This window comes from Terrapene carolina, unplaced genomic scaffold (assembly GCF_002925995.2).
Source record: "Terrapene carolina triunguis isolate 2854851 unplaced genomic scaffold, T_m_triunguis-2.0 Scaffold93, whole genome shotgun sequence".
NCBI lineage: Eukaryota > Metazoa > Chordata > Testudines > Emydidae > Terrapene > Terrapene triunguis.
Genome location: NW_020664444.1, coordinates 32,180,380 through 32,208,234, shown reverse-complemented (window position 1 = coordinate 32,208,234; position 27,855 = coordinate 32,180,380). Strand labels below are relative to the sequence as shown.

Below are 27,855 nucleotides of genomic sequence, written 5' to 3'. Positions count from 1 at the left end.
AGATGCTCCATTTAACGAGACAAGCCAAGAAGCGCCGAGTAGACACTGAATAGGACTAAACTATGTACATAATAGTTTTGTCTTTTGTTTCATAATAAATTTTATTTATATAACCCTTTTGCTGATTTTTAAAGTGTTACATAAACAGGACAGGTGAAATATTATGGTAAAGCAACCATAAACACATGAAAAGACCTAGGTTTACAATTTGATTAAAACTCTATCTACACAATATACATAGACATAAAATGTAAAATCTTAAATATCTTAGAAACAGTAGCCAATCAGTTGTTTTAATTGTCATATTTGAATTCAGCACATCAAAATACATAATAAATAGCACATTTTATCTCTGAAGCAGACGACTTCTCAAAAATTGTAGACCAGTGTAATCACATGGAAAGACTGCCCCTCTCCCCGTTCCACCTGCAGCAGCTCCCTCTGCCCATGGGCTGGCTCCCTCCCAGCCCCTGCCTTAGCCCGATCCGCTTCCTTGTGTTCTATGACCCTGTCTCCTAAGCCCCTAGCTCAGCTCACCGTTTCTCCAAGGCCCTTCCTTCCTGCAGGTTGCTACCTGAACTTAGAGCCCCGCGGCAGGACTGGGGTTCTGCAGGACCCGCTGACATAATATGAGTGGGTAAAATGTACTTCGTTGTGGGTGGGCAACAAAACTAGACTGCGGTAATTTGCGAGAAAACATTTATCAGTTTACCAAGAGTCGCCTATTTGAGAAATTGCTCATTTTTGTTTGAGCTGCTCTTTCCTTTACATGTTTATCTCCTTCACTGTGAATCCGTACCGTACACCAGGTCAGGTCAGAGAATCACCCTCAGGTTTTGTTGTTCTGTGACATCACATACATGCAGACTGTCACTGCCGCAGCAGCTTCCTGTCAGTGCTGAGAGTAGTTTTTCTGTTAAATGTTTTTCAAAAAGCAATAATAATCCTGACATATAAATAACTTGACTGGGATGTTTCAAAGTTCTAAAAATAGTGCTCAAGCAGTTTAAAAAATTCCAGTTTTTTTAAGCCATTTATAGTTATTAAAAAAACAGCACCTTTTAAGGCAAAATTGTGATGCAATTTGTTTGGATGTTCTGTGTGACGTACACATGACAGTAGTTTGTCAGAGACAGAATTTCAGCAATGTAAAGCAAGTTTATTGGGGAAACCGGTTTTAGTACTTAAATTTAAGTGAGGGATAGAAAGAGTTTTGATGTCTATTATAACAGGAGTTAGTGTTTTTACATGGGTTACGCAAGATTTGTTTTATTCTTTTAGTGGTAAAAATTGTATCTGAATTCCATTTATATATTTATTAACCAACCGTGGGCTTTTTGGTTTGGTCTTTTTTTAGTGGCAGGGGAGAATCTCTCACTTGTGGGATTTGCGGGATCTAAGGTTTTTGCAGGTGGGAGTGGAATAAAAATGCAAGAACCAATGCAGGAGTGAGTATTGCGCTGTGGGACAGGAGTGGGATTAACAAAATAGTCCCAGGCAGGGCTCTACCTGCGCTTGCCACAGGCCTGCTGAAAAAAAGACATGACAAGAGGGCTAGAGGAGGCTTGGGTAGAACACCTGCCCACTGGGCTGGGTCTGCAGCTCCACATGGATGGCTCCATGGGCAGGGCCCTCCATGTGTAGATGTTCCATCACCGGCTGCTGCTTCCTGTTCCATCACCGGCTGCTGCTTCCTGTTCCTGACCTTGGTGTGGGTGGCGGGGGTTGTCAGAGCCCCCTGTTCACACTACCAAGGCTCCCCTGCAGCCAGGAATTAGGGGCTCTTCCCATCTCACAATGCTGCCTGTCGGTCCAACTGTCCTGTGTAATGGGCCAGTGGGGCCTCCTGCCCCCAGGCTCTGCTGGCACCAGCTGCATGGCCTGTGGCTCCCCCACCCTGACCTGCATGGCACAGGCCAGAGAACCCCCTCCCCCACTGAGGGTCTATCCTCCCCTGCAACATCCCAGCTTAGTGGCACTCTGGGCTAGTTGACTGCTACCATCCTGGCAGCCCCCTTGGTAGACTAGTTATCACCAAGTCCCATCCATTGACCGTTGGCTGGTTTGTTTGCATGGGGGTGGGTGTTTCATGGGTGCAAATTGACATGCTGTCGCTTACCATGGCAGTAGCTATGTAGGGTCCATGACTATGTCAGGGGGCTGCCACTGGTGCTTTCCAGATGCTGGGGGTTAATGGCTGTTTGTTTCACTCTGTGTGATTAGGCCGGGAGTAGCCACAGGAGAAGAGGGGGGCTGGCCAGCACTTTTGGGGTTGAATTCAGCCTGTGGTCTGGCACCCCTCCAGCAGAGCAGCACAGCTCGTGGTGAGGATTCCCATAATGGGCGCTGCCTCCGATCCCCACTAGCGCCACTGGCCCCAAGATCCCACGGCCCTGCAGTACAGACGCTGTGACGTGGAGTCGCTTTGGGGCTAGAGCGTCCAATGGGCTTGCTCAGTGCTAGATCCCCGTGGGCTGGAACTGGGACCCCAGCCGCCTGCCCCCTGGTTCCACCAGCTGGCTGTGTGCTGTGCAGGGTTAACCTACAGCATTACAGGGAAGACCAAGGAACAAGCCCTGCTCTGCTGCTTATGTAAGCACTGTAATCATCCTGCAGCTGGACCCTGGCTCTGGGCTGCAGAATAATCCTGCCGTAAACTCCCCAACACTGGCTCAGCTTAAAGGGGACTGGAGTGGGGCCAAGGCCCCTGCTGATGACATTATACCACAAAGCTGCTTCGGCCGGGGCCCATCTGTGCCCCAGCCGGGCTCTCCTGGCTTCATCGCAGCTCAGTACAAGGCACTACAGATAGCTTCTGCTCTCCCCCCGTGCGTGCAGCATGACAATGACTTGATACAGTTCCACTGTGCTGTGGCAGCCTGGTTTGATGCACACAGACAGACCCACCGGCATCCTACACTGCTATTAAACAGCCCGAGTCAGCTGGCACAGGCCTGCCATGGGTTTTTAATTGCAGCACAAATGTACCCCGCGTGCTCCTCCACTACAAAGAGCGAGCGAGCCTGGCTTGTAAGATTCCAGGGAGGGGATTGTGCCTTTATCCACAACACACCTTAGCAAACCTAGTGTTCAGCTCAGCAGTGCTAGTGCCCCCATGACCATGCTGGCCCTGTGCTCTGCGCTAGTGGGGGTGCAGGCTGTGCTCTGGAGTGATCCCTTTCCCAAAGCGGGCTCCCTATTAACAGTACTGGTGGACGTAGACCTGCCAACCTAGGCCCTGCTTCAAGAAAAGCTTCCAGGAAAAGCTAGACGAGATGGGGCCAAGAGAGGAGGGAGAGAGCAGGGGTGCGTGCTGGGGAGGACAGAATGGTAGGATAGAGTCCTGGCAAATGGGCTTGATGATGCCCATCTCAGGGAGGCAGAGCCATCTGGATATGAGTCAACAGTGTGCTCTTGTTGCCAAGAAGGCTAACGGCATTTTGGGCTGTATAAGTAGGGGCATTGCCAGCAGATCGAGGAACGTGATCGTTCCCCTTTATTCGACATTGGTGAGGCCTCATCTGGAGTACTGTGTCCAGTTTTGGGCCCCACACTACAAGAAGGATGTGGAAAAATTGGAAAGAGTCCAGCAGAGGGCAACAAAAATGATTAGGGGTCTGGAGCACATGACTTATGAGGAGAGGCTGAGGGAACTGGGATTGTTTAGTCTCCAGAAGAGAAGAATGAGGGGGGATTTGATAGCTGCTTTCAACTACCTGAGGGGGGGTTCCAGAGAGGATGGAGCTCAGCTGTTCTCGGTGGTGGCAGATGACAGAACAAGGAGCAATGGTCTCAAGTTGCAGTGGGGGAGGTCTAGGTTGGATATTAGGAAACACTATTTCACTAGGAGGGTGGTGAAGCACTGGAATGCGTTACCTAGGGAGGTGGTGGAGTCTCCTTCCTTGGAGGTTTTTAAGGCCCGGCTTGACAAAGCCCTGGCTGGGATGATTTAGTTGGGAATTGGTCCTGCTTTGAGCAGGGGGTTGGACTAGATGACCTCCTGAGGTCCCTTCCAACCCTGATATTCTATGATCTCCTGAACATAGGGACCCTCCTGCCAACTTCAGGCGTGGTCAAGTCCTCACTGCAGGCGCCTTGGGGTTGCGTAGGGCTGTGCCGGATGGTAATCCTGGCATCTCCGCAGCACCAAGCAATTCCCCTGGAGAAGAACAGCACCTTGGGGATGCTCCAATAGAGGGGGAACAGCTCCTCCCTCCATTAACATGCTCTGGGCTAGTCCTGCTTCTCCCAGCCGCACATTAGTGCACCAAGGGGATCGATTGCTTTTAACAAAATCATTTCCTAGCGGGTGCAGTCCTGGTATGCCATGGGCAGCCCAGAGCAGCCAGCAAGCACCACTCCAGCATTCGTGAAGCAAGAAAAAGGTTAGGATTGATGCTTTTCTTCCTGCCAATTATCTCCAGGAAAAATCTGTTTAGCCTAAATACTGATTGTCAGAAACCCAGCTGTCCGCCACTCGCTGGTGAGTGCCTCACCTGCTGCAGCTAAGGAGCCTATTGATCAGCTGCTTTGTAGCTGGCTTGCCATACTGCCCAGCTAATGCCCAAAGCCAGGTACCAGTGCCAGGCAACGTGGGATTAAGGACCATTCCTCCCTCACTGAGAGAAGCTACTGCAGCCAGCGGGCTCTGCCATGGGGTGTGGGTCAGAGCCACCTCACTGCCCTGCCAGCTGGGACATGGGGCAAGCCTGCCAAGGTGCAGGGGTGCATAGCAGCCTGGTGGGAGCAGGGCTGGAGGCCCACACCCTGCATCTCTGGGGCAATGGCTAGGCTCAGGGGTCCCAGTGGAGATAGGTTCCCTGGGCTCAGAGCAGAGGATCCTGTGAGTAGACCAGCAACCCTCCTGGAACTGCAGGGGCTGGCCCAGCCAGACCCCCATGCATGGAGTGGGGATTGGCTGACTCAGGGCTGCTGGGGAGGGGGGGCAAGTGGGGCAATTTGCCCCAGGCCCTGTGCCCCACAGGGGCCCCCACAAGAATATAGTATTCTATAGTATTGCAACTTTTTTTTATGGAAAGGGCCCCTGAAATTGCTTTGCCCCAGGCCCCCTGAATCCTCTGGCTGACTCCCTGCCTGGACCCTTTGCCCAGAGATGGCACCATCTGGGGGAGATGGCTGTGGGGGTGGATGTGCCCCAGCGCAGGGTGCCCGGGAACCAGCTCCCACACCTGCTTTGCTGGCTACATCCTCCTTGCCCCACCAGCCCTGTCTGGGGGCCAGCCCCCTGGCAGGGTTGGATTGTGCCACTTCCAAGCAGCTTATTTCACTCCCTGCAGGGGACTAACCCTAGGCAGGCCAGACTAGGTCATGCAGAGGGTAAATAAATACTCTGGACAGGACTGGGTGTGTGAGGGAGAGCAGGGGGCTGTGGGATTGAGGGGTCCTGGCAGGGTGGGAGAGGGAGGCAGTCCAGTGCTGCAGGAGGGAGGGGTGCTGGGGGGGTCCAGGGCTGCAGTAGGAGGGGGCACAGAGGCAGGGCAGTAGGAAGGGAAGGGGAGCAGGAGCTTCGGGGAGGGAGGAGTGTGGGGGCTCGGGGTCAGGGGCCGAGGGAATGGGATGGGGTGGAGCAGGGGTGGGGGTCGGGGCGGAGGGGCTCGGGAAGGCGGAGGTGCGAGGGGACGGGATAGGGGCTGGGGACCCGGGGGCACTAGGAAGGGGAGAGGCTCGAGGGGGCGGAGGAGCTCGAAGGCGGTGCAGGGCAGCGGGGTCGAGGGGGTTAAGCGCGGCGGGCTCCGGGCGGGCTGGCGGCCGGCGGGGGCAGCAGAGAGGCCCGATGCCGATGCCTGCAGAGCCGCCCCGGAGCCCGCCCGGCCATGACCATCGCCGCCCTGCGCCGCCTGCAGATGCCCGGCCTGGCCAAGGTGAGCGGAGCGCGGGGTGCGGAGCCGGGCCCGCCCTGGGACCCTCGGGCTCGGCCCCCTGGGCCGCCCCGCCCCCTCTGCAGTCGGGCAGCCCCGCGGTGCCCAGGCCCGGCCCCCGAACTGCAGCGTGTGCCCGAGTCTGCAGACAGCCGGGCGGGGTCGGGTACCCGGGTACCGTCCTGCCCTCCCGGCCACCTGGGCAGTGGGGCTCAGTGTCCCGCACACCCGGCCGGTCCCCTCGGGCTAGTACTGCCAGGGGCAGCGGGCGCCCTGCTTCTGTCCTGCTGTCCCCCCCCCCCCCCCCGGCCCCCCGGCCCGCCCCCCCCCCCCCCCCCCCCCCCCCCCCCCCGGATGCCAAGGCAGCGCCCTGCCTCTGTCCTGCCGTCCCGCCCCTCCCCCCCCCCGGGGATGCCAGGGCAGTGCCCTGCTTCTGTTTTGCTTCCCCTCCCTGTTGGACGAGGCCTTGCAATTGGGCCCCCTCTTCTAAGTTCTCTCAGCAGCCCCGAGCCATTGCTGGGTCTCTAATAAACGCTCAGGTGCTGGGAACACAGTGGCAGCCTCAAAAAACTCAGCTCCAGGTCCCCGAGCTGGTAAAAAGCCGGGATTGAGGCCCAGGCTCTATAGCCCAGGCTGGAGTCCTGCTCTTGGAGCCTTGGGATCCCACCAGCTCTCAGCAAAAAATGAGATCTTCAGCCCTCGTGGATGCAAGAAACGCTTGAAAAAATGAGGCAAGTGCTGCCTGCCTGCGTCTGCAGAGAGCCTGAAATAACAGCTCTAAGAACTGGGACCTGCCCATTCATCTTAGCTCTGACCTCGGCTGCCATCCCAAGGGAGAGTGGGGCCACAGCATGGTTGGTGGGGGGGCACCCCCGGACTGTGCCCAGGGCCCTGCATTGCCTTAATGAGGGTTTGTTCAGTCCAGTTCAAAACCGGATTGCATCCCATCTGCTCCTCTGTTCCCATGGGCTGGGGTAGGGCTGCCTGTCCCCATGTACTGTGTAGCCTGGGTTGTGTGTTTATTTTGTCCCCGTCAAAGCAGGGCAGGAATTATTTCCAGGGAGGGAGATTGTGATGCTAGCCAGAAGAAATAACAGTGGAGCAGGGACACTCGGAAAGTGCCACCCCCACACACTCCCCTAGCCTGTGCTGGTGGCAGCCGGGAATCCAATGGGAGCTGGATTGCTGCTGAAAACACAAATCCTGCGTGGGGCTTGGCCGAAGGTCAGTGTCCACACAGCACAGGCCGAGGGAGTCCCTAGGGGTCAGGCAGTGTCCGCACAGCACAGCCCGAGGGCCAATGTCTGCCTGCCCGAGGTCGGGGGTCCCTGGGGTTCAGGCAGTGTCTGCACAGGCTCTGAGCTGGTCTGTGTGTTGCTTCCTGGGGGTACCCAGGGCTGTGAGGCACCTCGCTGTCACCTGCCCTGAGCATGAAGAAGTCTTGTCTGTGCAAGCCAGGGCTCAGCTCCCCGACTCCACCAGCCACGGACAACACACGCCCTCCCCTCCCAGCCTACACAGTGCCCGCTGGCCCTCGGCAGGTTCGTGATAGGCACGCTCCAGCCCTCTGAGCGTCCCCTGGCATGAGCAGCCCCTGAAGGCAGTGCTGCCACCAGCAGCAGCGCAGAAATAAGGGTGGCATGGTATGGAGTGGGGTGTCACAGCCTGAAATATTTTCCAAGGGGGTCGCAGCAAGCCCCACTTTAGAGGTCAGTGGGTTCTTGGTAGAGACTTCCATGCCACCCTGTGACCTATTTTACATATATCAACCCCTGGGATCTCTGTAAACCCCTATGTTCCCCTGGTGCCATCTGCCAAGGGTCCCTGGGTCACAGTCTGTGCCTACCTGAGGTCGGCCAGTCTGTATTCACTTGGCACCACTGGAGCTTTTTGCCTGACTTGTGGAAGGAGCTGCATGGAGCAGGCCCCCTCCCGTGCAGTCTCCTTGGGCAGTGTCAGCAGCTCCCAAGAGGTGCAAGAATCCCCAGCAGGGAATTCTGGGCTAGCCTGCCCCTGGGAAAGTCTCCTCCTGAGTGACCCCATCGGCGAGTGGCTCCTGCCCAGAAGCAGGAGGGGTTGTAGCTCTGCCAAAGCTCTCAGTTATTTTAGTCTGTCTTGTTATAACCCTGGAGGGTCCTGTTACCCAGAGAAACACCCAGTGCCTGTTGGAATCCTACAGAGCTCTTGGCCTCAATAGCATCTTGTGGCAGAGAGTGCCACAGGCTGTGTTGTGTGAGGAACATTTCCTTTGATCATTGTTGGATTTGTTCCCTTTCAGTGATATTGAATTTCCCTTGTGTTACGAGACCGGGAGAAGAGACGCTCCCAATCTACCATCTCTAGAGCAGTCAGTATCTGATAGAGGACAGGATAACAGACTCTTAGGCCTGGTCTACACTAGGACTTTAATTCGGATTTAGCTGCCTTAATCCGAATTAACCCTTCACCCGTCCACACTACAGAGCCAGTTAATTCGAATTAAAGGGCCCTTTAAATCGATTTCTGTACTCCACCTCGACGAACGGAGTAGAGCCTAAATCGATTTTGTTAATTCGAATTAGGGTTAGTGTGGACGCACACCACCGAATTACTGTATTTAAGTTAATGGGGTAGTGTGGCCGCACACCACCGAATTAATGTGGTTTAAAACCGAATTAAGGTGCTTAGTGTGGCCGCGCACAATCGAATTTATACAACCTGTTTCCCAAATTCGAATTATCTAAATTCGGATTAATCCTGTAGTGTAGACATACCCTTACCCATCCCCTCTCCAAAGGAACAATCCCAGTCGTTTCAATTGCTCCTCGCTTTCCCCAGCCTCTGATCCTTTTCATCGCCCTTCTCTGCACCCCTGGAGCTCTGCCATATCCTGTGTGAGCTGCGGGACCGGTGCCTCACACAGTATCCGGATGAGGCTGCATCACTGATTTATGTACAGACGTTACAATGCTCCCTGCATCCTTCCCCATCCCATGCCCTGTGCCCCTGGTTTGTTTTTTTCTCCATGGAGCTGCCCTCAGCGACGCCCAGGATTATTTCCCTGAGCCAATGCACGGGCCGGGGTCTGCAGGTCACTGGGAGCAGCTCAGGTTATTCCCTCCGTTGTGCATCCCCCGGTATTTGTTCGATCTGAATTGTGCTGCCCACAGGGCCCCACATTCCCCTCTTGTCTCTGCCTTGCCCTGCCCATGGGCAGAGGGGCTGGAACGCTCGCGGTTTGCTGGCCGATCCCATGCTGAGCGTGGGGGGGGGTGGGTAGTCTGCTGTCCCCAAGCCAGCATTTCCACTGCTCTCTCCCCCAGATGGAGCGCGTGATCGTAAGCATGCAGGATCCCGACATGGGCATCAAGATGAGAAACCAGCGCCTGCTGATAACGGTGATCCCACACGCCATGACCGGTGAGTGCTGCCAGGCTTCCCACCTGCCCCCTCCCTGCATGTGGCTCTCGTGCCCCCAGGGCTGTCAGTCACCTGCCCCTCCAGCCCTGCCATCCCCTCCACTCACTCGCCCCTCGGGGCTGTACAGCCCGGCCTGAGCCAGTCAGATCCAGGCAGTGGTGATTCGGTGGGGAGACTGCCGTTGCTCACTGTGCCTGTGCACCGTGCCCTGGATCTGAGAGCATAGAGCAGCTCTGGGACCCCCCGTGAGTGTGCAGGAGTGCTAGTGTAATGAGTGTGCCTTGCACTGCAGCTCCCCCCGCTGCCATCCTCTGGGCAAGGGCTCTGAGTGTGTGTGGGGTGGGGGGGTTGATGTGATTGCACACTGTGAGGCATGGGTGATTGGGGAGGGGAGATTGTGCGATGTGTGTGGAGTGTGCAAGCACTATGGCATGCGCTTGTCACTGTAAGTGCACAGTGTGTGTGTGTTCAAGCACTGTCTGGGGGCTACCCATGGGCATGTATGTGGTGTGTGTGTGGTGATCACTGTGAGCACACACTGCGTGCATAGTGGGGGGGTGCGCACTGTGTGGTGATCGCTGTGAGCTCACATGGCGTGCATGGTGGGGGTGTGCACAGTGTGTGGCTGCTCCCAGCCCACTGAGCCACACTCTGGACCTGAGAGCCCAGGCCCCAAGGAGCAGCCCTGGGGGTTGGAGGCTCCCAGGCAGCCTGGTGTGGGCAGAGGGCTGAGTGGGGAGCTGGCTCTGTGGCCGGGCTAGGCCCTGGTGTGCTCACTGCTGCTGGCCTGGCAGGCACAGAGCAGAGCGGCTGGGACTGGGTGGGGACCCGCACAGGCAGGGACAAGGAGGCCAGCAGCCCTTCCCCACCCCTACCTGGCCCTGACTGCCCCACCCCCACATCAGCCCCTGGCCACAACCCCCTTCCTCACGCCCCGTCACTCCCTTGGCCCTGACCTCCTGTGAGCCCCGCATCACCCCTCGGCCCTGACTGCCCCATCCCTGCATCACCACCGCCCCCCTGGTCCTGACATCCTCTCACCCCTGTGTTACTCCCCTGTCCCCACCCATGTGTCAGCCCCGCAGCTATGACCGTGCTCTGCCCCCATGTCACTCCCTTGGCCTGCCCCCACACGCTTGCATTATTCCCTCAGCTGTGCCCTTACCCTACCCCCTTTGCCACCCCCCTGCCCCGATCCCTGCCCCACTACTGCATCACCGCCCCTGCCCCACCCCACCTCACCCCCTGGGCTTGCCCCCTCATAGCCTCCTTGCCCCTGCCCCACGCCTGTGTCACCTTTATACACAGATGTGGAGATTGTGTCAACGCCCCTCACTTCTGACTCGCTGTCCCCTGTGCTCGCAGCTCCCCCCACACACACACACCCAGGCTGGGCACCCCTTACCTCCTGCATGATAGTGCCTGGCTGTGCCTGCACCGGTCCCCGCCCAGCTGGGCTGGCCCAGGGCAGGGACGCCAGCCGGCCTAGTCTCCTGTCTGACAGCTCACCCCGTAATGCCGGGCGCTCCTGTCCCCCAGGTAACGACATCGTGGAGTGGCTCATCCAGAAGTACGCCATCTCTGAGGAGGGTGAGTGTCCCCTGCGCTGACAGGCACTGTGCCGTGGGTGTCAGGCCCCCCGCCCCCACAGGACAGGTATTCGGAGACTATAGCCCTGCAGGGGGCGGGGGGCAGATGAGACCAGCTCACTTGGTTTGCAGGACCCGTAGACGTGAGCTCTGCCAACTCCCCTGCTGGGCCAAGGCAATTCCAGGCCTCAATCTGGCCCCTGTATCACCAGGCTGCCTCATCAGGATGCTTGCCCAAGCTGCTCCCCTCTTCTCCCCATGGAGCCTGGTCTGCTGCCAGGGGCGCAGCGGGCATGGGAATGAGCCTCGCTAGGTCTAGCATTAGCCTGCCCCAGGGCGGGCCCAGCCAGGCCTCTCCTGGAGCCTGTGGAGTGGGCAGCTCTCCGGGCTGCTGCTGCCGGGTCTGAGTCCCAGAGCGCAGGGAAGGGGCTGCAATGCAGCGGGTGCAGAGGTGCAATTCACCCAGCGTGAAGGCCAAGAATGAGCCACCAAAGTCAGGGTGCTGTGGGGCGATATGGCTCCCATGGCCAGCCTGGCCCAGCCTGCCTGCAGCACCATCTCCCTGGTGCCAATCCTCAGAGCCTCTGGGACTGCTTAGCTGCGGGCACATTGACCTAAAAGTGGAGTGAGCGAGAGAGATGCCCAGTAACGCTCATTGGACTTAAACTGCAGCCACTTCAGGGGTTGGGTAAGGTGGCTGCCTGCCGTGTGCAGTGCAGCAGTGAGGCAGGCATGTCCAGGCCAAGATATGCCCCCCACCCCACTGGGATACGAATCTCTGTCTCCAGCCTGGTGCTGAGGGCACAGAACCGTCCCCGCCAGCGCGGTGTGTGGGGCCTGTTTTACTGCCACCATGGGCGGCATCTCCCCCTCAGTGTCGCCCTGGCCTGCTGTCAGCCCCCCTCCAAGAGAGCTGGGCTCTGGGCCCTGAGGCAGGGAGGGAGGGTAGACAGTGCTGGGGTCCTGGTGCCCAGAGGGATGCCCCCTTTGTCCCCAACCAGGCATGCGCTGTCGCAGGGACAGGGATAGGAGCTAATGGAAATGGGCCACTCAGCACCTTGGCCCCCAGCCGAGAGCCGCCAGCGCTGACAGTTTCCGGCCAGCTCCCTGGCAGGCTGTATCTGACCCCCCAGTGTTCCTAGGGCCCCGCTCTCCCCTATAGCCAACCCTGCCCCTCAAGGGAAGTCCTGTTCTGCGTTCCCAGCCCCCGCCCCCCTGTACTCCAGCCTCCCCACCCCTGCCAGAGCAGCACGGCCGGCGGGAGATGGTTCTGGGTTGGTCTGGCTCTCAGGGGGCCAGGCACGCCCCATGTCAGCAGGCAGGGTTCACCCTCCCAGCAGCTCCTCATGGCTGCACCACCAGGCAGCTGCCCAGCCGGCTGGGGTCAGAGCTCCCAGCTGCCCTGCTTTGGGGCTGGGCCAGGTGCAGTGATATGCAGAGAGCTGAGTGGGGGACCACATGCGGCCTGGGCTGTGGCCTCGGCACAGCTCGCGGCAGGGGAGAGCCAACAGTTGCAGAGCCCCCATCTGGGCTGCCCTGTGAGTGTTCTGTGCTCCCAGCACCAGGACCCAGCTGGGGCCAGTCACCACCACATCTACGACGCTGGACGCTGCCCCTGAATGGCCCCGGCCACTGTGAACGCTGTGCACCTGGCTACCTGCGAGTCCTTGCCCTGGCCATACTTGGCTGGGTGGCCCCTGCCACGCCTGTGGGTGGGCCTGGTGCAGCTGGCACTCACCGTGGGCGGGGAGCACTCGGACCAGGCATTCCTGGGCAGGGAACGCCCCCTCCCCGGGGTTTGCTGGCGGGGATTGGCGTGAACGCCATGGGGATGGGCTGCGTTTTCTTGCTCTGGGAAAGCAGGGACCCTCCTTTATTCCTCTGCTTGGAACCTGCTGCTCTCATCTTTGTGTCTTTGCCCCATTCTTGCCCTTCCCTCTTGTCCTGATCCCGTGCTGGGCTCTGCCCGTCTTCCCCACTGCACCCCCCGTTGCATGGCTCTGGGTGGAGCAGGGCCATGGGGCCTGGAGGTCCAGCTGTCCCTGGGATGTGCTCCGCTGGCTGATGTTAGGGACCGGAAGCTCTGTCCCCACCTTGGGGGATGTGCTGGGGCTGGGGCTGAGTCGTGATGGGCTCTTGCTGGGTCGTGCTGTGGGCTCTGCGCCAGGCTGGGCCCCTCAGGATGGCAGCAGCCCTGGTGCAGGCACGTCCCATCTGCTCTTCTGGGCCCCGGGGAACCAGCCTGTAGCTCGGCATGTTCAGGTGCCGTCATTCCATCCTCTCTCCCATGCTCAGCCCTGATCCTGTGAACAGCTGAGAGGTCAGGGAGGAGGCTATGCCTCCAACCCCCACCTGGAGTGTGGGGCTCCTCCCTGCAATGGCTGTGAGGAGCTCTGCAGAGCAATGCCGGCTAAATACTACTGAGCCCCGGTGACATGGGGGCACTTGAGCCAGCGGCATGCCCGGGTTTCGCTACACACCTGAAGGGGGATTTCAGGGAAACTGAGGCACCACATGGGGCTGGAAGAGACTCTAGTGCAGGCGGGAGGCGCAGGCCCAGCGCGGGTCAGAAGGGAGCTGCCCCCTCCTCTCCCAGCCCCCGCTTACGCTCTCTCCTGCAGAGTCCCTGCACCTCGGCAACCTCCTTGTGAAGCACGGCTACATCTACCCCCTAAAGGACCCCCGCAGCCTGGTGCTCCGGGCCGATGACTCTCCCTACAGGTTCCAGGTAGGCCTGGCGCTGGAGCGGGGCTGGCGAGGGGCCCAGGGCTGGGCTTCTGAGCCCACTCCCTCTACAGGTTCCAGGTAGGCCTGTCCCTGTGAAGCGCTCACTCTAGGTTTCTTGATGCCCCCGACATACTGAGCCGTGCCAAGGACAGGCCCTACAGACACTGTGGTTGGCAGCCAGTACGTGCCCATTGCACCGTCCCTGCAGGGTACGGTGTCAGGCTAATGTTACCCGCCTAAAGGGTCCTGCCCGGAGCCTGGGGCCCAGCGCAGCACGGGCACTCTGCTTTATGACTGAATCCAGCATGCCTGGCCCTTCTCCTTTATCACACTAGCAGGTCAACGCTCACTGGACAGGGCCATGTACAGGGTGAGTGAGCCACCCGGCTGTGGGCTCCTTGCCACCCTCGTGTGGGACGTGCCACCTTCCACCCAGGCTCTGTCCTCGCCCTGGGGAGCACTGCCCAAGCCCTGTCCAGCAGCAGCAGCAGCCTCTTGCTGGCTAGTGAGGGCCATCGCGCCCCAGCACCCAGGAGGGCGCACTCCCGGCAGGGCTGGGGACAGGGAGTTTAAAGGTGCCCAGCCCAGGTGAGTGCCCTTTGGAGAGGACCAGCCTGAGGGGCATGATGTGCGACAGCTCCATGCTCATCGGCTGCAGAGCCCTTGTCGTGTGGTTTGACAGAGCCCAGCCTGGCTCACCCTGGCACTAACACCCTTCAATGCGGGTACCAAGGAAGCGAGACCCCAACTTTAGGGCTGGTTCCAGCCTTCTGGGCACTGGACAGGCAGCACCCTGCACTGCTCCACTGTACCCCTGCAGATGCCCAGGGCTGGGGGGACTGCAGGAGCAGCTGTGGAGGGAGAGTCTTGCGGCATGGCAGAGACCCCTTTGACAAAGTGAAGAGGCAGGTTGCCAGCGTGCCCAAGTGAATATGAACAGGCACCTTCTGAAATCTCCCAGGATGCACTGCTTCCGAGCGCTGTGGGATGGGTCCCCATAGGCAGGCTGGTGGGCGTGCAGGGAAGTCTGCAGTGCTCTGCCCGCAAGCAGACAGGCTGTGCGGCTGGGGCTCACCAGGCTCCGCCCGGCTGGCTGGGTTGTGTCCTGTAGCTGTGGCCAGAGAAGCCCAGCCCGTGGAGAGGGGCTGCACTGAGGGCATCTGCTCCGGCATCTCTGGCCTGGAGCTTTCCCGCAGTTTCCCCAGGAGTGGCGGTGTTGATCTGGCCCATTACCAGACCCACCCCCAGCCCAGTGAGTCCTGGCACAGCTCCTTCCCCAGTGGGGCCAGGGCCAGCGACCCACCCTCACAGCTCCCGCTCAGCGTCTGTCTCTGTCTCTCCACAGACTCCTTATTTCTGGACAAGCTCCAAGTGGCCAGCCACAGAGCTGGATTACGGTGGGTGTCCTCTCTTGCTCACCCCCTATCTGCAGGAAATGCGGCTCTGGGGTGCAGGCTGCCAGCTGCCATGTGAGCGGGAAAGGCCCCGTCCCAGCGGGGTGTCCCTGGGCCCTGCGGTTCCCTGAGCCAGTGCCCTCCCTCCCCCCATTGGTACATGCTGTGTTTGGCTCCCGTTCCCCAGAGCCCCAGCTGTGGGAGACGCAGCCAGAGCTGGAGGCCTGGTGTCCTGCCTTCTGATCCTGGCCCTGAGGGCATGGGCAAGCCCCTGACCCTCCCTGATGTCATCCTAGTGCAGAGAGGAAAGGGTCTTCCCTGGGGGGGCATGAGCAAAGGGGAACGGGTGCCCATTAGCATGACTCCTTCTGAGAGATCAAAGCTGAGGCAGTGCCAGGCCCAGGCTGCCAGGGCCGCCCAGCTCCGTGGCTTTGGGCTCCCCACCCTGACACAGCCCCTCTTCTTCACTGCAGCAATCTACCTGGCAAAGAAGAACATCCGCAAGCAGGGCGACCTGATAGACCACGAGAAGGTATGAGCTCTGCCCATTGCAGCCCATCACAGCCCTGCAGGGCACGGGGATGGGGGGCAGGGTGCAGTGCTGGGAGTGGGGGGCAGGGCACTGAGCGTCCACCCAGGGGAGATGGCTGCAAGTCCGAACCCTCTTCAGGTCACAAGTGCCATGAGTTTGAGGGATCTTAGCTTAGCCCGTAGTGGACATTTGTCTCATCTGAGCCACTTCTGAGTCTCTGTTTAGCGCAAGCCCATGTCTGAAATATAGGGGGTTGGGATTAAGGCAGGGGCATTGGTGGAGCTGGGGGGAGAAGCCCAGGATGGGACAGCAGGGGGCTGTGGACAGGGTCAGGGAGCAGATGTGGAGAGTCAATGGATCGGGAGTCCTGGCGAGCTCAGGAGGCTGCAGGCAGAGGCAGCGCTGGAGAGCCCTTTGAATTTAGGGTGGGGGGCCCCACACCCCTGCTTGGTATGGGTTGGGTCTGGGGGAGCCCTGTGGGGGAAGGGCCACCCAACTGACTGCCTTTTACACTCGCTTTAGGATAACTACAACCTGCTGCACAAGAGGATCAACCATACCTGGGATTTTGTGGTGATGCAGGCGCGGGAGCAGCTCCGGTGAGTCCCCTCCAGTAGGCCGAACCCCAGCACTGCAGCATGGCTGGGGGGACAGGCTCAAGCAGTGCTTTGGCCATCTGTGTTGGCACAGCTGGCATCAATATGCCCAGGGCTGTGACAATTCGATGACCCGTGGCCACAGACCGTGCTACAAATTTGCCCTCTCCTGCAGAATCAGGCTGCAAAGTGACCTGTAGGGGGCGCTGTATGGGTCGGGGGCTTGGCACTCACTGACACCCAGGCCCATCCCAGCGTGGCCTCCCAAAATCATGGGCTACTCTCTAGCCCATACAGTTTCAAACAGAACCATGAGCACCAATGCCAAGCTGTGTGCCTGTGCCTGCTGGCAGCCTGAGCCCACGGGCCAGTCACCCAGTACCTTGGGCAGTCATTGGCACCAGTGCCCACCTACCCTCTGAGCGGATCGTCTCACATCCGCTTTGCCCTAGCGTGAATGGCCGAGCAGGGCGCAGGCCCAAGGGAATCTGGCCCAGGTGAGCTGCGTCGCTATGACGCACGGATGATCTGAATTCCAGTGGTTGCATTGTTAATGGTTTCCCTGTTGATCCACCCTTTCAAACTGCCTCCCACCCTTCCCAGCTTCCCCGGGGCACTTCCGCCAGGGAGCCCGTGGGGCCTGGACACAAAGCCGTTGCTGAGTGCTGAGAATGAGCCCAGCACAGTGGGGCGGGAGATCTGGGGTCCTTCCAGACGGGCACTGGCAAGTGACCACTGCAGGGACTGCCTGACAGACTGGAAGGGCCTGAGTCCCGCCTGGCGGCTGCTCACAGCCTGGCCAGCTCCTTCCCACCGCCTCCTGGGGCAGGTGCTGGAAGTGGCTGCTCCCAGAGGCTGCTGTGTTTCTGCCCTGGTGGCTGGGAGCAGGGCCAGCAGTACGGGGTTGTCGCCCAGGTCAGTGCCCGACCCACCCAGCCAACCACAACCACAGCTTGACTGAACGAAGCAGGGACTGGGGTGTCCAAGCACTGGAGCCCAGGGCAGCTCTGCCTGAGCGTGGCGTTTGGGAGGAAGGCCGAGGGAGCTGCCAATCTCGGCAGGACAATTATGGAGCCAGGCAGGTGCGTTCAAGCACTGGACGTGAGTGCGGGCGCTGCGGGTGCCCCTCTGGACGAGGCAGGGCCTGGAGCTTCCATTGCCCCATGTGAGGAAGGCCTAGGCCTGGTGTGATCCCCTCTCCTGGGAGGCGCCAGGACCCGTCTGCGCTGGCTGAGGGGTTGGTGGAGTGGCTGCCCCCAGCAACGCCGTGCTCTGATGCTACCCTTCTATTGACAGGGCAGCCAAGCAGCGACGGAAAGGGGATCGTATCGTCATAGACTGCCAGGAGCAGGCCTACTGGCTGGTCAACAGGCCCCCGGTAAGGGCATGCTGGGAGCCTGCCACCGCCCCAGAGCCCTGGGGCCCCCCGTAGCGGGAGGGGGAACGCCTTGGTGGGGCTACTGGGGAGCCCTGAGGGTGGCAGGAGGACCCATGAGGTGGGGCGAGGATCCCCGGTGGGGGAGGGGCAAGGTGCATGAGTGGGATGGGGCCCCGGGGTAGGATGGTGGGCAGGACCCCCGGGGTGGCGTGGGGTAAGGCATGCCAGCAGGGCGGGACCCCTGGTGTGTGGGGTGGGGTGAGGCTTGCCAGTGGGGCACGACCCTCGGGGCAGGGCAGGGCGGTGGGGCGGGGTCCATGGGGCAGGGTGGCAGGGCAGGACCCCCGGGGTAGGGCGGGGCGAGGCGTGCCAGCAGGGCAGGATCCCTGATGTGTGGTGGGGTGGGGCGGGGCGGGGCGAGGTGTGTCGGAGGGGCAGGACCCTAAGAGCAGAGCAGGGCGGTGGAGCAGGACCTCCAGGGTGGGGCAGGGCGGGACCCCCTGGGGTGGGGAGGGGCAGGGTGTGTGGGCAGGACCCCCAGGGTAGGGTGGCGGGGCAGGACCCCTGGGGTGGTGGTGGGGCAGGGCGGGACCCCCAGGGCAGAACAGGGGTGGGGTGGGACCCCAGGGCAGAGCAGAAGACGGGGTGGGTCATGCTGGTGAGGCAAAGCCCCTGGGGTGGAGCAGGGCAGGAGCAGGGCGCGCTGGCAGGGTGGGACCCCCGGGATGGGGCGGGACCCACAGGGCGGAGCAGGGGGTCGTGCAGGACCCCAGGGTGGGTCAGGGGGTGGAGTGGGGCACGCTGGTTGGGCAGAGCCCCTGGGGTGGAGCGGGGTGAGACGTGCTGGCAGGGCAACACCCCGGAGGTGGGGCATAGCCAGCCTTGTGTGGTGGGGTGACGGCTGCATTCCAGCCCCTTCGCCAGCTATGGGACAGGCACACCACACCTGCCTCACTGGCACTGCCGCCCTGAGCGCTGTCCGTGCTGGGCATGAGCCCCGCGTGTCCCCTGCAGGGAAAAGAGCTGGGCCATAGCAGAGCTGAGGGCAGACATCTGCAAAGGCTGGGCAGGGAGGGGGAATTCTCAGGTACCCTGGCGCCCCCCAGCCTGTCGGAGTCGGCCTGGCTGAGACATGGGCCCTGCAGCGACCGCCTGGAGGGGCAGGGGGCTGTCCCATCATTGCCTGCGCTGGCAGCTCAAGGGCCCACTGAGGCCTCCCTGGCAGGGCCTCCAGCTGAGGGGCTGCTTAGCTGTGGGGCTGGTCAGTGCGACGGCTGCGACTGGCTCCTGCCAGCCAGCACAGCCCCTCCCCAAACTGCTGCTAGCTTCCCCCTGGTGTGAGCCGCCTGCAGCCCCACAGTCCCAGCCTGGGACCAGCTGGAAGGTCCTGCTCCTATTTGGCTGAAGGCACCTCTCTCCTGGTCAGGCCAAGGCCCCTGGACCCTGCGGGCAGCACCCCCGCTGAGCCACGCCAGCTGGATGCATGGGTGGGGAGGTGCCTCCTCCATCCGCCCCCACCCCCACGGGGTCAGGCGCTGGCTCCAGGCAATGAGTGATGAGCCTGGAGGCCACCCGCCTGCCCTGGTGCCGCCTGCTGGCAGCGACTGCCCCAGCTAGGAGTGTATCAGCCGCCCCTTCCCTGCCCAAGGGCTCAACCCTTGTGTCTTAGTGTGATGAGGCTGCAACTTGCCAGGGCATAGGCAGCAGCTGAGGGCTGGCGCAGGGAAGAGAGCCCTCAATGGCTGAGAAGCTGGGGCTGCTCCCCCCACTCCATGCCAGCTGGCTCCCAGGGCTAATCCCGCGCCCCTACGGAGCTCTGCTCCGCGGGAGGTGGGTCTCCTCTCCCCGGGCCATGCAGCACAGCGGGGCACACACAGCCCTGTGCCAGCTCCCAGCAGCTCTGCCCAGGAGCGCAGCTCCCCTCTCAACCCCCCAGGCCAGCTGCCCCCATGCCCGGCCTGGCGCGCTCTCCCAGGGGACGGGTGCAGGCAGCACTCAGCGCATTAGCACCGGCTCACGGGAGCGGGCCATAACAGCTGGTGTTAAATCCTCTGCCTTCCCTTTAGCCTAATGCCAGTCGCCGCCTGCTGCTATGGGGGCTGGGCAGGCAGATGGGACCTCGCTGTCCCTGGGGGATCTCCCAGCTCAGGGGCAGGGCACTGCGGCTGGATTGCTGTTCTGCCCTGCGCCCAGGTCTTCCCTGCTGGAAGGGCCGGGTGAGGGGAAGTAAGGGGTGCGCATGGCCGTTTGGAGGATGTTGGGGCAGAGTCCGGCATTGGGGCAGCAACACCCCATGCCCAAGGCCACCAGTCGTCTGAACACGTCCCACATGCAGAGAGCGCTAACTCCGCGATAGTTAGTGCCCTCGGGACTGCGGGACCAGGCCCAGGCTTCAGCCCCCCAGGGTTCCATGGAGACCAAGCTGCAGCTGGCACCCTGAGGGGCTCTTTCTGTGATGGACAGCTACCACCCTGGGGAACTGGGCTGAACCAGAGGGTGCTGGGCCTGCTGCCATGTGTGTCTGGCTGTGCCCTGCTCCCCGCTCTGCCCTCCGTGGCCGCGCCTGCCGGGGGAGCCCAGGCCCCAGACTGGGGAGCCCTGCTCGAGGTGCCCGTCCGGCCCCAGGGGGCGCCCCAGCCTGGGGGCGCTGTTGAAAATCAGGCTGCGTGTTTGCTGGCTGCTGCGGGTCTGACTGGACAAGACCTGGAGCTTTCCAGCCCCTTTCCTGGCGGGGGACCCTGGGACCATGGCAGGATTATCCCAGCATGCTCAGCCTGGGCCAGAGACTGGCCCTGATTCTCTGCTTGGCAGCACAAAGACCCTGCTCTGTGGTGACTCTGGTACCTGAGCCCATGGGGAGCAGGTGGAGAAGAGAGCTGCCTGTAGTGCAGGGGGCATGTGTAGCCACATGGGCTCTGGGGACCTGGGCGCGGGGCCCTCTGCCCCTGGGAGCCCTGAGGGCGGCACAGAAAGTGCTAAGGGGTGGCTTCAGGCCACACCCAGTGTGGTGTGAACTGCCCCCCAAGCGAGAGCCCCCAGTCCTTCCCCCCCCCCACCCAGTAGACCATTCGCAGCCTGATAGGCTCCCCAGCTCACCCCGTCACTCAGCATCCCCCAGCTCTAGAGCCCCCGTGTAGCCCCTTGGGCCCCGTCAGCCCCTGCTGCAGCTCCCCGAGGTGCGGGTTAGGTTGGTGTCAGTGTGCCAACCCCCGGGCACTGCACCGGTCCCACGAGGTCGGATCTAGGTAAATTGGCTCTCCCTGTGCCAGGGTCTCAGAGCTGAGGTAGGCTCTGTGCACAAGTGTCCTGGTGGCCAATGCCCAGCTAGTGCGGCTTTGGGCCAGGAGGCATGGGGAGGGGTGATGCCGGGGGGCAGTCAATGGAGCCCTGACCTCATTTTCTCTCCTCTGGCAGCCGGGAGCCCTAAATGTGATGGAGCATGGGCCAGAGCGGAGGAATTGCCACATCAGCCGGGTGCAGCTGGTGAGTGTCCTGCCAGGGTGTGCACCTCTCTCCCTCCTGCTGGGACGGGAGCTCTGTGCCAGCCACACCCTGCTCTGGGGCGCGCCCACGGCTGTTCCCCATTGCCCATTTGCCAGGGCACTTGTTCAGGGGCACAGGGCTCCCAGCAGACTGCCACAGGCTGCTGTCGGGCCTGTCTGCGAGGCTGCTTAGCTCTTCCCAGTCTGACTAGGTACAGACCGGCCCAGCCAGGACTGCTTCTCTTGGGCTCCCGCGTGCTCCCTTAGCCTGGCCCGGCGGAGTCCCACAGCCATGTGGGACAGACGTGGAGCCAGGTCTGGGAGCCTCCCGGAGCCCACGGGCCGCTCCTCACACTCAGAGGTTCACACAGCTCAAGGCCAGAAGGGCCCATTAGACCACCCAGTCCAGACCTTTCACCCAGCTACCCCTGGCCAGGGACTTCAGCTCTCATCAGCGGGACCACGGTGCACCAGTGCCTGAGAACTGGTTACATGAGACGTGCCCAGATGGGCCCCGTGCTGGAAACCCACCAAAGTCCTTCCCAATCTGCGCTGGGGGAAATTCCTTCCCGCCCTCTCTCCCCCCATCTGGGGATCAGCCGGACCCAGAGCACAGCGGCCAGGTGACAAGGATGGAGGGTTTTCTGTCCCACCCCGAGCCCGCTGGCCCGTCCCCAGCTGGAACCCATCTCTGTTGCTTCAGAGAAAGCAAAGAAACCCAGATAACAATTGTGCCTGGGGGGACAACTCTCCCCGCTGACTGGTGCAACCGGCTGCGGCCCCGGAGCACGAGAGCAGCGCGCAGCCGTTCTCCTAACCCAGAGCGGGGGGAGGCGATGCCGGCTCTTCTGTCCTCAGCATGGCCCTCAGTGTCGCCTCGGCCTACTGGCAGCTGTGGGTGCACCTGAGCCCCCAGGGGGCAGTGCCCCCTGCCCCAGGGCATGATCCTCTCTGTGCCCAGCCTCAGTCACTGCAGACTCCAGTTGGGTCACTGCTGCTCTCACCCTGGCCCACTCGGCATCGCAGGGTCTGCTTGGGATTAGTCCCCAGGCGTATTAACGTCTTTCCCAGCTGTTCCCCACCACGTCTCTGATCTCTCCCCTCCCTGTGTGTGGAGTCCGTCCTCCCCGCTGTGTGGACCACCTGCTCGCTAATCCCCCAGCGCTGCTAACTGTTGGGAATCCTCAATGGGCCGGGCCCTGCAGATCTGCTGGGGAGACAAGAGCCCTGAGGGCCAGGCCTTCCCCAACCCCCGTAGCTTACACCCAGTGTCCGCCCCGCCACCCCTCTGGCCCTGACGCTCCCCGCACACCATTGGGACAGGTCCCTCCCCACCACTGCCAGGCTGTCCGGTGGATACAAATCTGCTCTGCCATCGCCTGCCCCAGCCAGCCACTCCCTGGCCATGCCGGCTGCATTGGGTGACAGGCTGGGCCTGATGCTCCTGGGCTGTCTGTCCTAGCGTGACCTGCCCGACGCCTGCCAACTCTGGGCACCCTCCCCTCACCGCCACAGAGAGCTGCCACTGTAGTGGGACAGGGCCCTGGCAGAAGAGCCAGCTCCTGAGGGAGCAATGTCAGCAGGTGCCGAGAGGCACAAAGGGTCCCAGTGGCTGCCCCATGGGCACTGAGTCCTCAGCATGGAGTTCCCTGGTCAGAGCCCTTGCTGCAGTGAGCCGTGGGCCTGGCCTCTAGCCAAGCCAGCCCTGGGATGGGGGCTGAGCACCGTCGGAGCCACGGCTGGCCTCGGGGGGGGGAGGGGGGGCGGCTTGTCACTCAGCAGCTACTGGGTGCCCCATCCTGTGTGTCATGGTGTCACTAACGCAGCCCCCGGGGGCTCCTCTCCTCTCCTGTCCGTCTGTCGTGCCGGCTCCTTACTAACCACTGGGCTTTGTTTCTCTTCTCTTCTCCTGTCTCGTGCCGCGTCTTCTGTCCAAGTAAGTGTCCCTAACCCAGAGCTGCCCACGATGGGCCTGTGCGATGGGCTGGGCTGCATAGGGCTGGGGGGCACCCAGTTAGAGCAGGGCACAGGCTCCCCCATTTACCGATGTGTGAGCGCAGGCTGGGCTGGTGACTGTGCCCCCTGGGTGGGGTGGAAGGAGGCCGTGGGGGAGGGGGCAGTGCTCTCCAGTGGCTGGAACAGGGCTCTGGGCCATCCCGGATCCCCATCCCCCACCACAGGCATGGGGCTGGGCAGCGCCGGGGGCTGCAGCTCTTGGGTTTGTGCTGGCAGTCACTCTGCAGGGTGCAGTGCCCTCTCAGCGGGCACCTTGCAGTCACGCCATCCTTTCTGGCCCAGCTGGTGGCTACATGGCCTGGCATGCCAGGGTGTCCCCCTCCACAGGCCCTGCATCCTGCGGAGAAATTGTCCCTTGGCTGCCTGGCTCCCCGCTCTCCTGGACACCTGCCTGGGATGGTGCCAGGCAGCTCTGTGCCAGTGCTAGCGCCTGACCCCTCCTCTCCTGTGCAGTGAGGCGCTGCCTGCTGGGGGCTGGGTACCCATTGTGTGCTGGGGGCATTTGCAGGTGCTGTCACCCTGGCGTTGGGTTCATGGCTGAGCAGCTTGCTGCTTTCCCTTCTCCCCCCGGGAGCATGGGGGGCAGGAATCCTGCTGCTGTTCCCCCAGGGCTCTGGCCCTGGCCCAGCTAGGGTGGGGGGCCCCATGCAGTGTGGCTGCCCCAGTGGGCAGAGCAAAGTGCCCATCAGAGTCTGCCCAGCACCCATGGCCCAGTCTGGCTGGGCTATTGAACACAGCTGTGAGTCCCAGGGCTGGGCTGCAGCTGGGAACGCCATGGGCGTGAGGCTGGCATGGTTCGAGGCGGGCTAGCAGCCAAGCCCTGGACGCTGGGGTGAACCCCCTCTGGGCAGGGCTGGCACAGCCGAGCTCTTGGCTCACAGCAGGGGCTGTCCGGGGGCTCGGCTGGGCGCTCACGCTCCTCTGTCGGTCTCTTTCAGCCCGAGAACACGGATTACTACAAGCGGGAGGTGAGTGTGGGGCTGGTGCTGGCCCAGCCACACCCTGGGCAGTGGGTGGGCAGGCTGCTCTGCAGGGCCTTGGCTCGGGGACTGTGCAGGGCCCCACACTGAGCTAAGGGAGCTGGGTGGAGGGGAGGCTGCTGATGGCCTGTGGCTCGCCCAGCCAGGCCTGTGGGGAGCCGGGTGGAGGGGAGGCTGCTGATGGCCTGTGGCTCGCCCAGCCAGGCCTGCGGGTTTTCTGACATGATCGTGACCCTGCTGGAAACCCCACAGCGATGGCTGTGCCAGTACTACTGCATGGGACTGTGTCTGCCGTGCCAGGGCTGATGGGCATGGGCAGAGTGGAGAGGCCATGCCCGTGGCTGTGCCCTGTATCCCGCCCTGCCAGGAGCAGGGGAAGCTGCTAAATCTGTCCAGAAAGGGCTGAGGAATGGGGAGGTTTGGGCCTCGGCCACCCAGGGCTTGGCTCAGGCTCTCGCTGTTTCCCCATGGCCTGGGGGGTGGGGGTAGGTAACAGCCGGAGCAGCCCCTGCCCCTCTGGGGTCTGTGCCCTGTGTCTCGGGCTGGCTGGGCACTCCCTGAACCCCACTCCTCTCTGCTCCCTCCTGCGCCCGCGCCCAGATCGAGTGCTGCCGAAAGGCCATGGGCAGGACCCGCGTGAAGTCCTCCATTTGCCTGGAGGGGTAAGTTGCCATCCCCAGGTGGGGGTTGGGGAGGGCCCCAGGGAGCCTCACTGGCATTACCATCCTGGTCCCTGGGCACAGGACTAATGCCCTGCAGCTGCCCCTGCCCCTGGCTCTGGGGGAGGGGGTGCAGACAGCTCCACTCACACCTAATAGCGCCAGGCCCCCCCTCAGCTGATGGCTCCCAGTGGGAGTCGCACCTACCCCGTGGGACGCCCTTTTCCAGCAGGGGGCGCTACTAGGATATTAGCATCCCAGGCTCAGAACCCCACTGGAGTTAGCTAGTGGGATTTTTATTCCAGGGCTCCCCCCACCCCCAGCTCTGCCGGTACCCCTCAATCCTGACCCGCAACCCCTGCTAGACTAGCCCTGGGGCTCCCCCACCCCCAGCTCTGCCGGTGCCCCTCAATCCTGACCCGCAACCCCTGCTAGACTAGCCCTGGGGCTCCCCCACCCCCAGCTCTGCCGGTGCCCCTCAATCCTGACCCGCAACCCCTGCTATCCCGGCCCTCGGCCCCCAAAGGTGGCAGCGTCCTTATTTCAGCATTGCACTGCAGCCTCCTGTGGCCTGGTGGCATCTCTACCCTGAGCTGGTGCTTGTGTGACCCTCGCAGACACAAGCTGGTTCTGCGCTGGCCCCTGGCCCTGCCCCGCCCTGCTGCTTGTAGGGGTGACATGGTGCCTGCAGAAACAGGGAGCCCCTCTAGGAATCGCCTTGGGGCCAGGCCCTATGCCAGGGCTGATGTAGAGTGGTGCAATGGGCCGTGCGGCTGGGAAGGGCTTTGAGAGAATCTATGCAGCATGACACGCGCCCCGAGGCCTGGCTGGAGCCCTGGCCCTGAGCCCTGCCCCATCCTTAGGGCTTGCTGGGAACCAGCAGCAGACTGGGCATCCGGAAGTGCTTCCCAGAGAGCCCCCGGGCAGCGAGGGAGAGCGTGCCCGCACCCTCAAAGAGCGGCCCTTCCTGGGCCTGCCAAGGCACCAGACTCTGTCCGTCCATCTCTCTGTAGGGGGGCACTGGCAGGGCGTGTGGGACAGAGCAGCAGCACTGCCTGCTCCCCAGCGCTGCGTGGCACAGCTCCCAGGCCCCCCGCCCCGCGTTAGACCTGCCTGCTGGGTGGAGGCCATGCGGAGAGCCCAGCCGTGCTCACCATCGCTCCTCCCTCGGCAGGTACATCAAATTCAACGAGCAGTACGTGCCCCACGATCCCATCATGTCCGGCTGCCTGCCCAGTAACCCCTGGATCACGGACGACACCACGTACTGGGCCATGAACGCCCCCACGTAAGTGCCCGGGGCAGGGGGCATCACAGGCTGCAGTGTGGGGCTCCAGCCTGTGGCTGGTTCCTCCTCAGCACTGGGGCTGGCAGGGGCAGGAAGGACGCCAGTGCGCTGCAGGCAGTGGGCACTGGGTTCCCGGGCCCCTCAGTCGTTGCCCCAGTGCCATGTGCTGTGGTGAGGGTCACTGATCGGCACTGGCCCAGGGGGCCTGCTTGGAGACCTTGCCATGCCACCGGGGGACACTGCTGTGGGCACGAGGGGAACCCAGCCGCCATGTCAGGCAGGGACCAAACTGCACGGCCCAGCCAGGGGGCGCTGCCAGACCCGGCCTAGCGGGGACTTTCCAGACGGGGAGGCGTGGGCCTGGTTCAGGATGGTGGGCTGGGGCCCCAGCACAGGGCCGAGCTCCTTGGGGCTCCCCCCAGCCTGTCTCGGGGTGGTGGGGGGTCAGTGGCAGCAGGAGCCCCCGTGACCTCTCCTCCCTCGCCGCAGGGTGACGACACCAACCAAGCTGCGCGTGGAACGCTGGGGCTTCAGCTTCAGCGAGCTGCTGGGCGACACGCTGGGCCGCAGGCAGCTGTTGGAGTTCCTCAAGAAGGAGTTTAGCGGTGAGTGACCCCTCTGCTCGGCCAGCCCCGGCCCCTGGTGCCAGGCTGGGGCTGGCTTCTCCCTCCTGCCCAACAGGGCCCTGCTGGCAGGAGGAGCCATTTGCCGGGGTTGGCTGGCGAAGGGCTGGCGTGTGCAGGATGCCGGGGCCCCTGCTACAGTACCTGCTGGGCTTAGAGGGGTCCAGGGGCTGGCACGGCCGGCAGCAGAGTGCCCGGCAGGGATCCTCCCTCACACGGCTCCTCTGCACGTGGCTCCCCCATGGGTCATATCTTCCCTGTCCCTCACTCACCAGCGATGCACGGGCCCCCGTGCCCTGTGGGGCCTGGCTGGAGTGTGAGCCGCATGGCTGGGCCGCTCCCTGCTCTGCGCTGCCAACAGCGTCTCTCTCCCGCCAGCTGAGAACTTGAGCTTCTGGGAGGCGTGTGAGGAGCTGCGCTACGGGGAGCAGGCCCGCATCGCCGACATCGTGGACTCCATCTATCAGTGAGTGCCTGGCCGTGCCCCCACTGGCCCGTGCCCCCAGTGCCCCACGCCCTCACAGGTACTCCCTGCTGTACCCGCATTGCCCACATCATACACTCCATCTATCAGTGAGTGCCCGGCCGTGCCCCCACTGCACCCTGCCCCCTCCATGCTGAGTCCCCGGCGCACCGAACCCCCACCACACCCCCAATGTGCCATGCCGCCACTGCACCCCCGCTGAGCCGAGCCCTCACCGCACCGTGCCCTCACCACACCCCCGCCACGCTCCACTCACACCACGCCCAGCCTCCACTACACCCCTGCCGCACCGATCCCCCACTACGCTCCCGCTGCACCCCCACCACACCCCCACCACGCAGAGCCCCCACTACAGCTCCACTGCGCCACACCCCCACTGTCCCAAGCCCCCACCACAACCTCACTGTGCCGAGCCCCCCCGACATCCATACCAGGCTGAGGCCCCCCCCCCAAGACCCCCACCACACTGAGCCACCCACACCTCACCTCCACCGCACCCGCACCGCACCGAGTCCCCACACGTGCTCCCACTGTACTTGCATTGTGGACTTCCATCTATCTGAGTGCTCTGCCCCCCGACCATGTCTCCCACTTGACCCCACGCGTGGGTCCCAGCCAGAGGGGGGCGGTGCATGGTCCCCTCTGCAAGGTATTACGGCCCAATGGGGCCCATACAGCGGGGTCCCCCGGGGCAGCTCTTTCCTGTGGCTCTGAGCACAGTGGGGAGCACAGTTTGGAGAGCTGGCACGGCTCTCACCTCCTGGGGGAAGGGTGCATTCCAGTCCCAGATGTGCAGGAGAGGCTGGGGGCAGATGTGCCAGTCCCAGAT

The 27,855-nt window shown here is 62.2% G+C and overlaps 1 protein-coding gene across 3 annotated transcripts in view; it reads left to right on the top strand.

Moving 5' to 3' along the window:
• Positions 1-5,804: 5,804 nt before the first annotated feature.
• Positions 5,805-27,855, top strand: part of RGS11 (regulator of G protein signaling 11) — a 24,460-nt gene continuing 2,409 nt past the window's right edge. For 2 of the 3 annotated variants that reach the window (XM_026650721.2, XM_026650723.1), the window contains exons 1-14: positions 5,805-5,882; positions 9,182-9,278; positions 10,818-10,868; positions 13,489-13,595; positions 14,940-14,991; positions 15,462-15,520; positions 16,043-16,119; positions 17,413-17,494; positions 20,909-20,977; positions 23,931-23,960; positions 24,573-24,634; positions 25,806-25,919; positions 26,409-26,524; positions 26,921-27,008. In XM_026650721.2, the coding sequence (XP_026506506.1) occupies positions 5,835-5,882; positions 9,182-9,278; positions 10,818-10,868; positions 13,489-13,595; positions 14,940-14,991; positions 15,462-15,520; positions 16,043-16,119; positions 17,413-17,494; positions 20,909-20,977; positions 23,931-23,960; positions 24,573-24,634; positions 25,806-25,919; positions 26,409-26,524; positions 26,921-27,008 (1,052 nt within the window). In that variant the 5' untranslated portion in view covers positions 5,805-5,834. The remainder of the gene's footprint in view (positions 5,883-9,181; positions 9,279-10,817; positions 10,869-13,488; positions 13,596-14,939; positions 14,992-15,461; positions 15,521-16,042; positions 16,120-17,412; positions 17,495-20,908; positions 20,978-23,930; positions 23,961-24,572; positions 24,635-25,805; positions 25,920-26,408; positions 26,525-26,920; positions 27,009-27,855) is intronic. The other variant, XM_026650722.2, reaches the window with a different exon arrangement.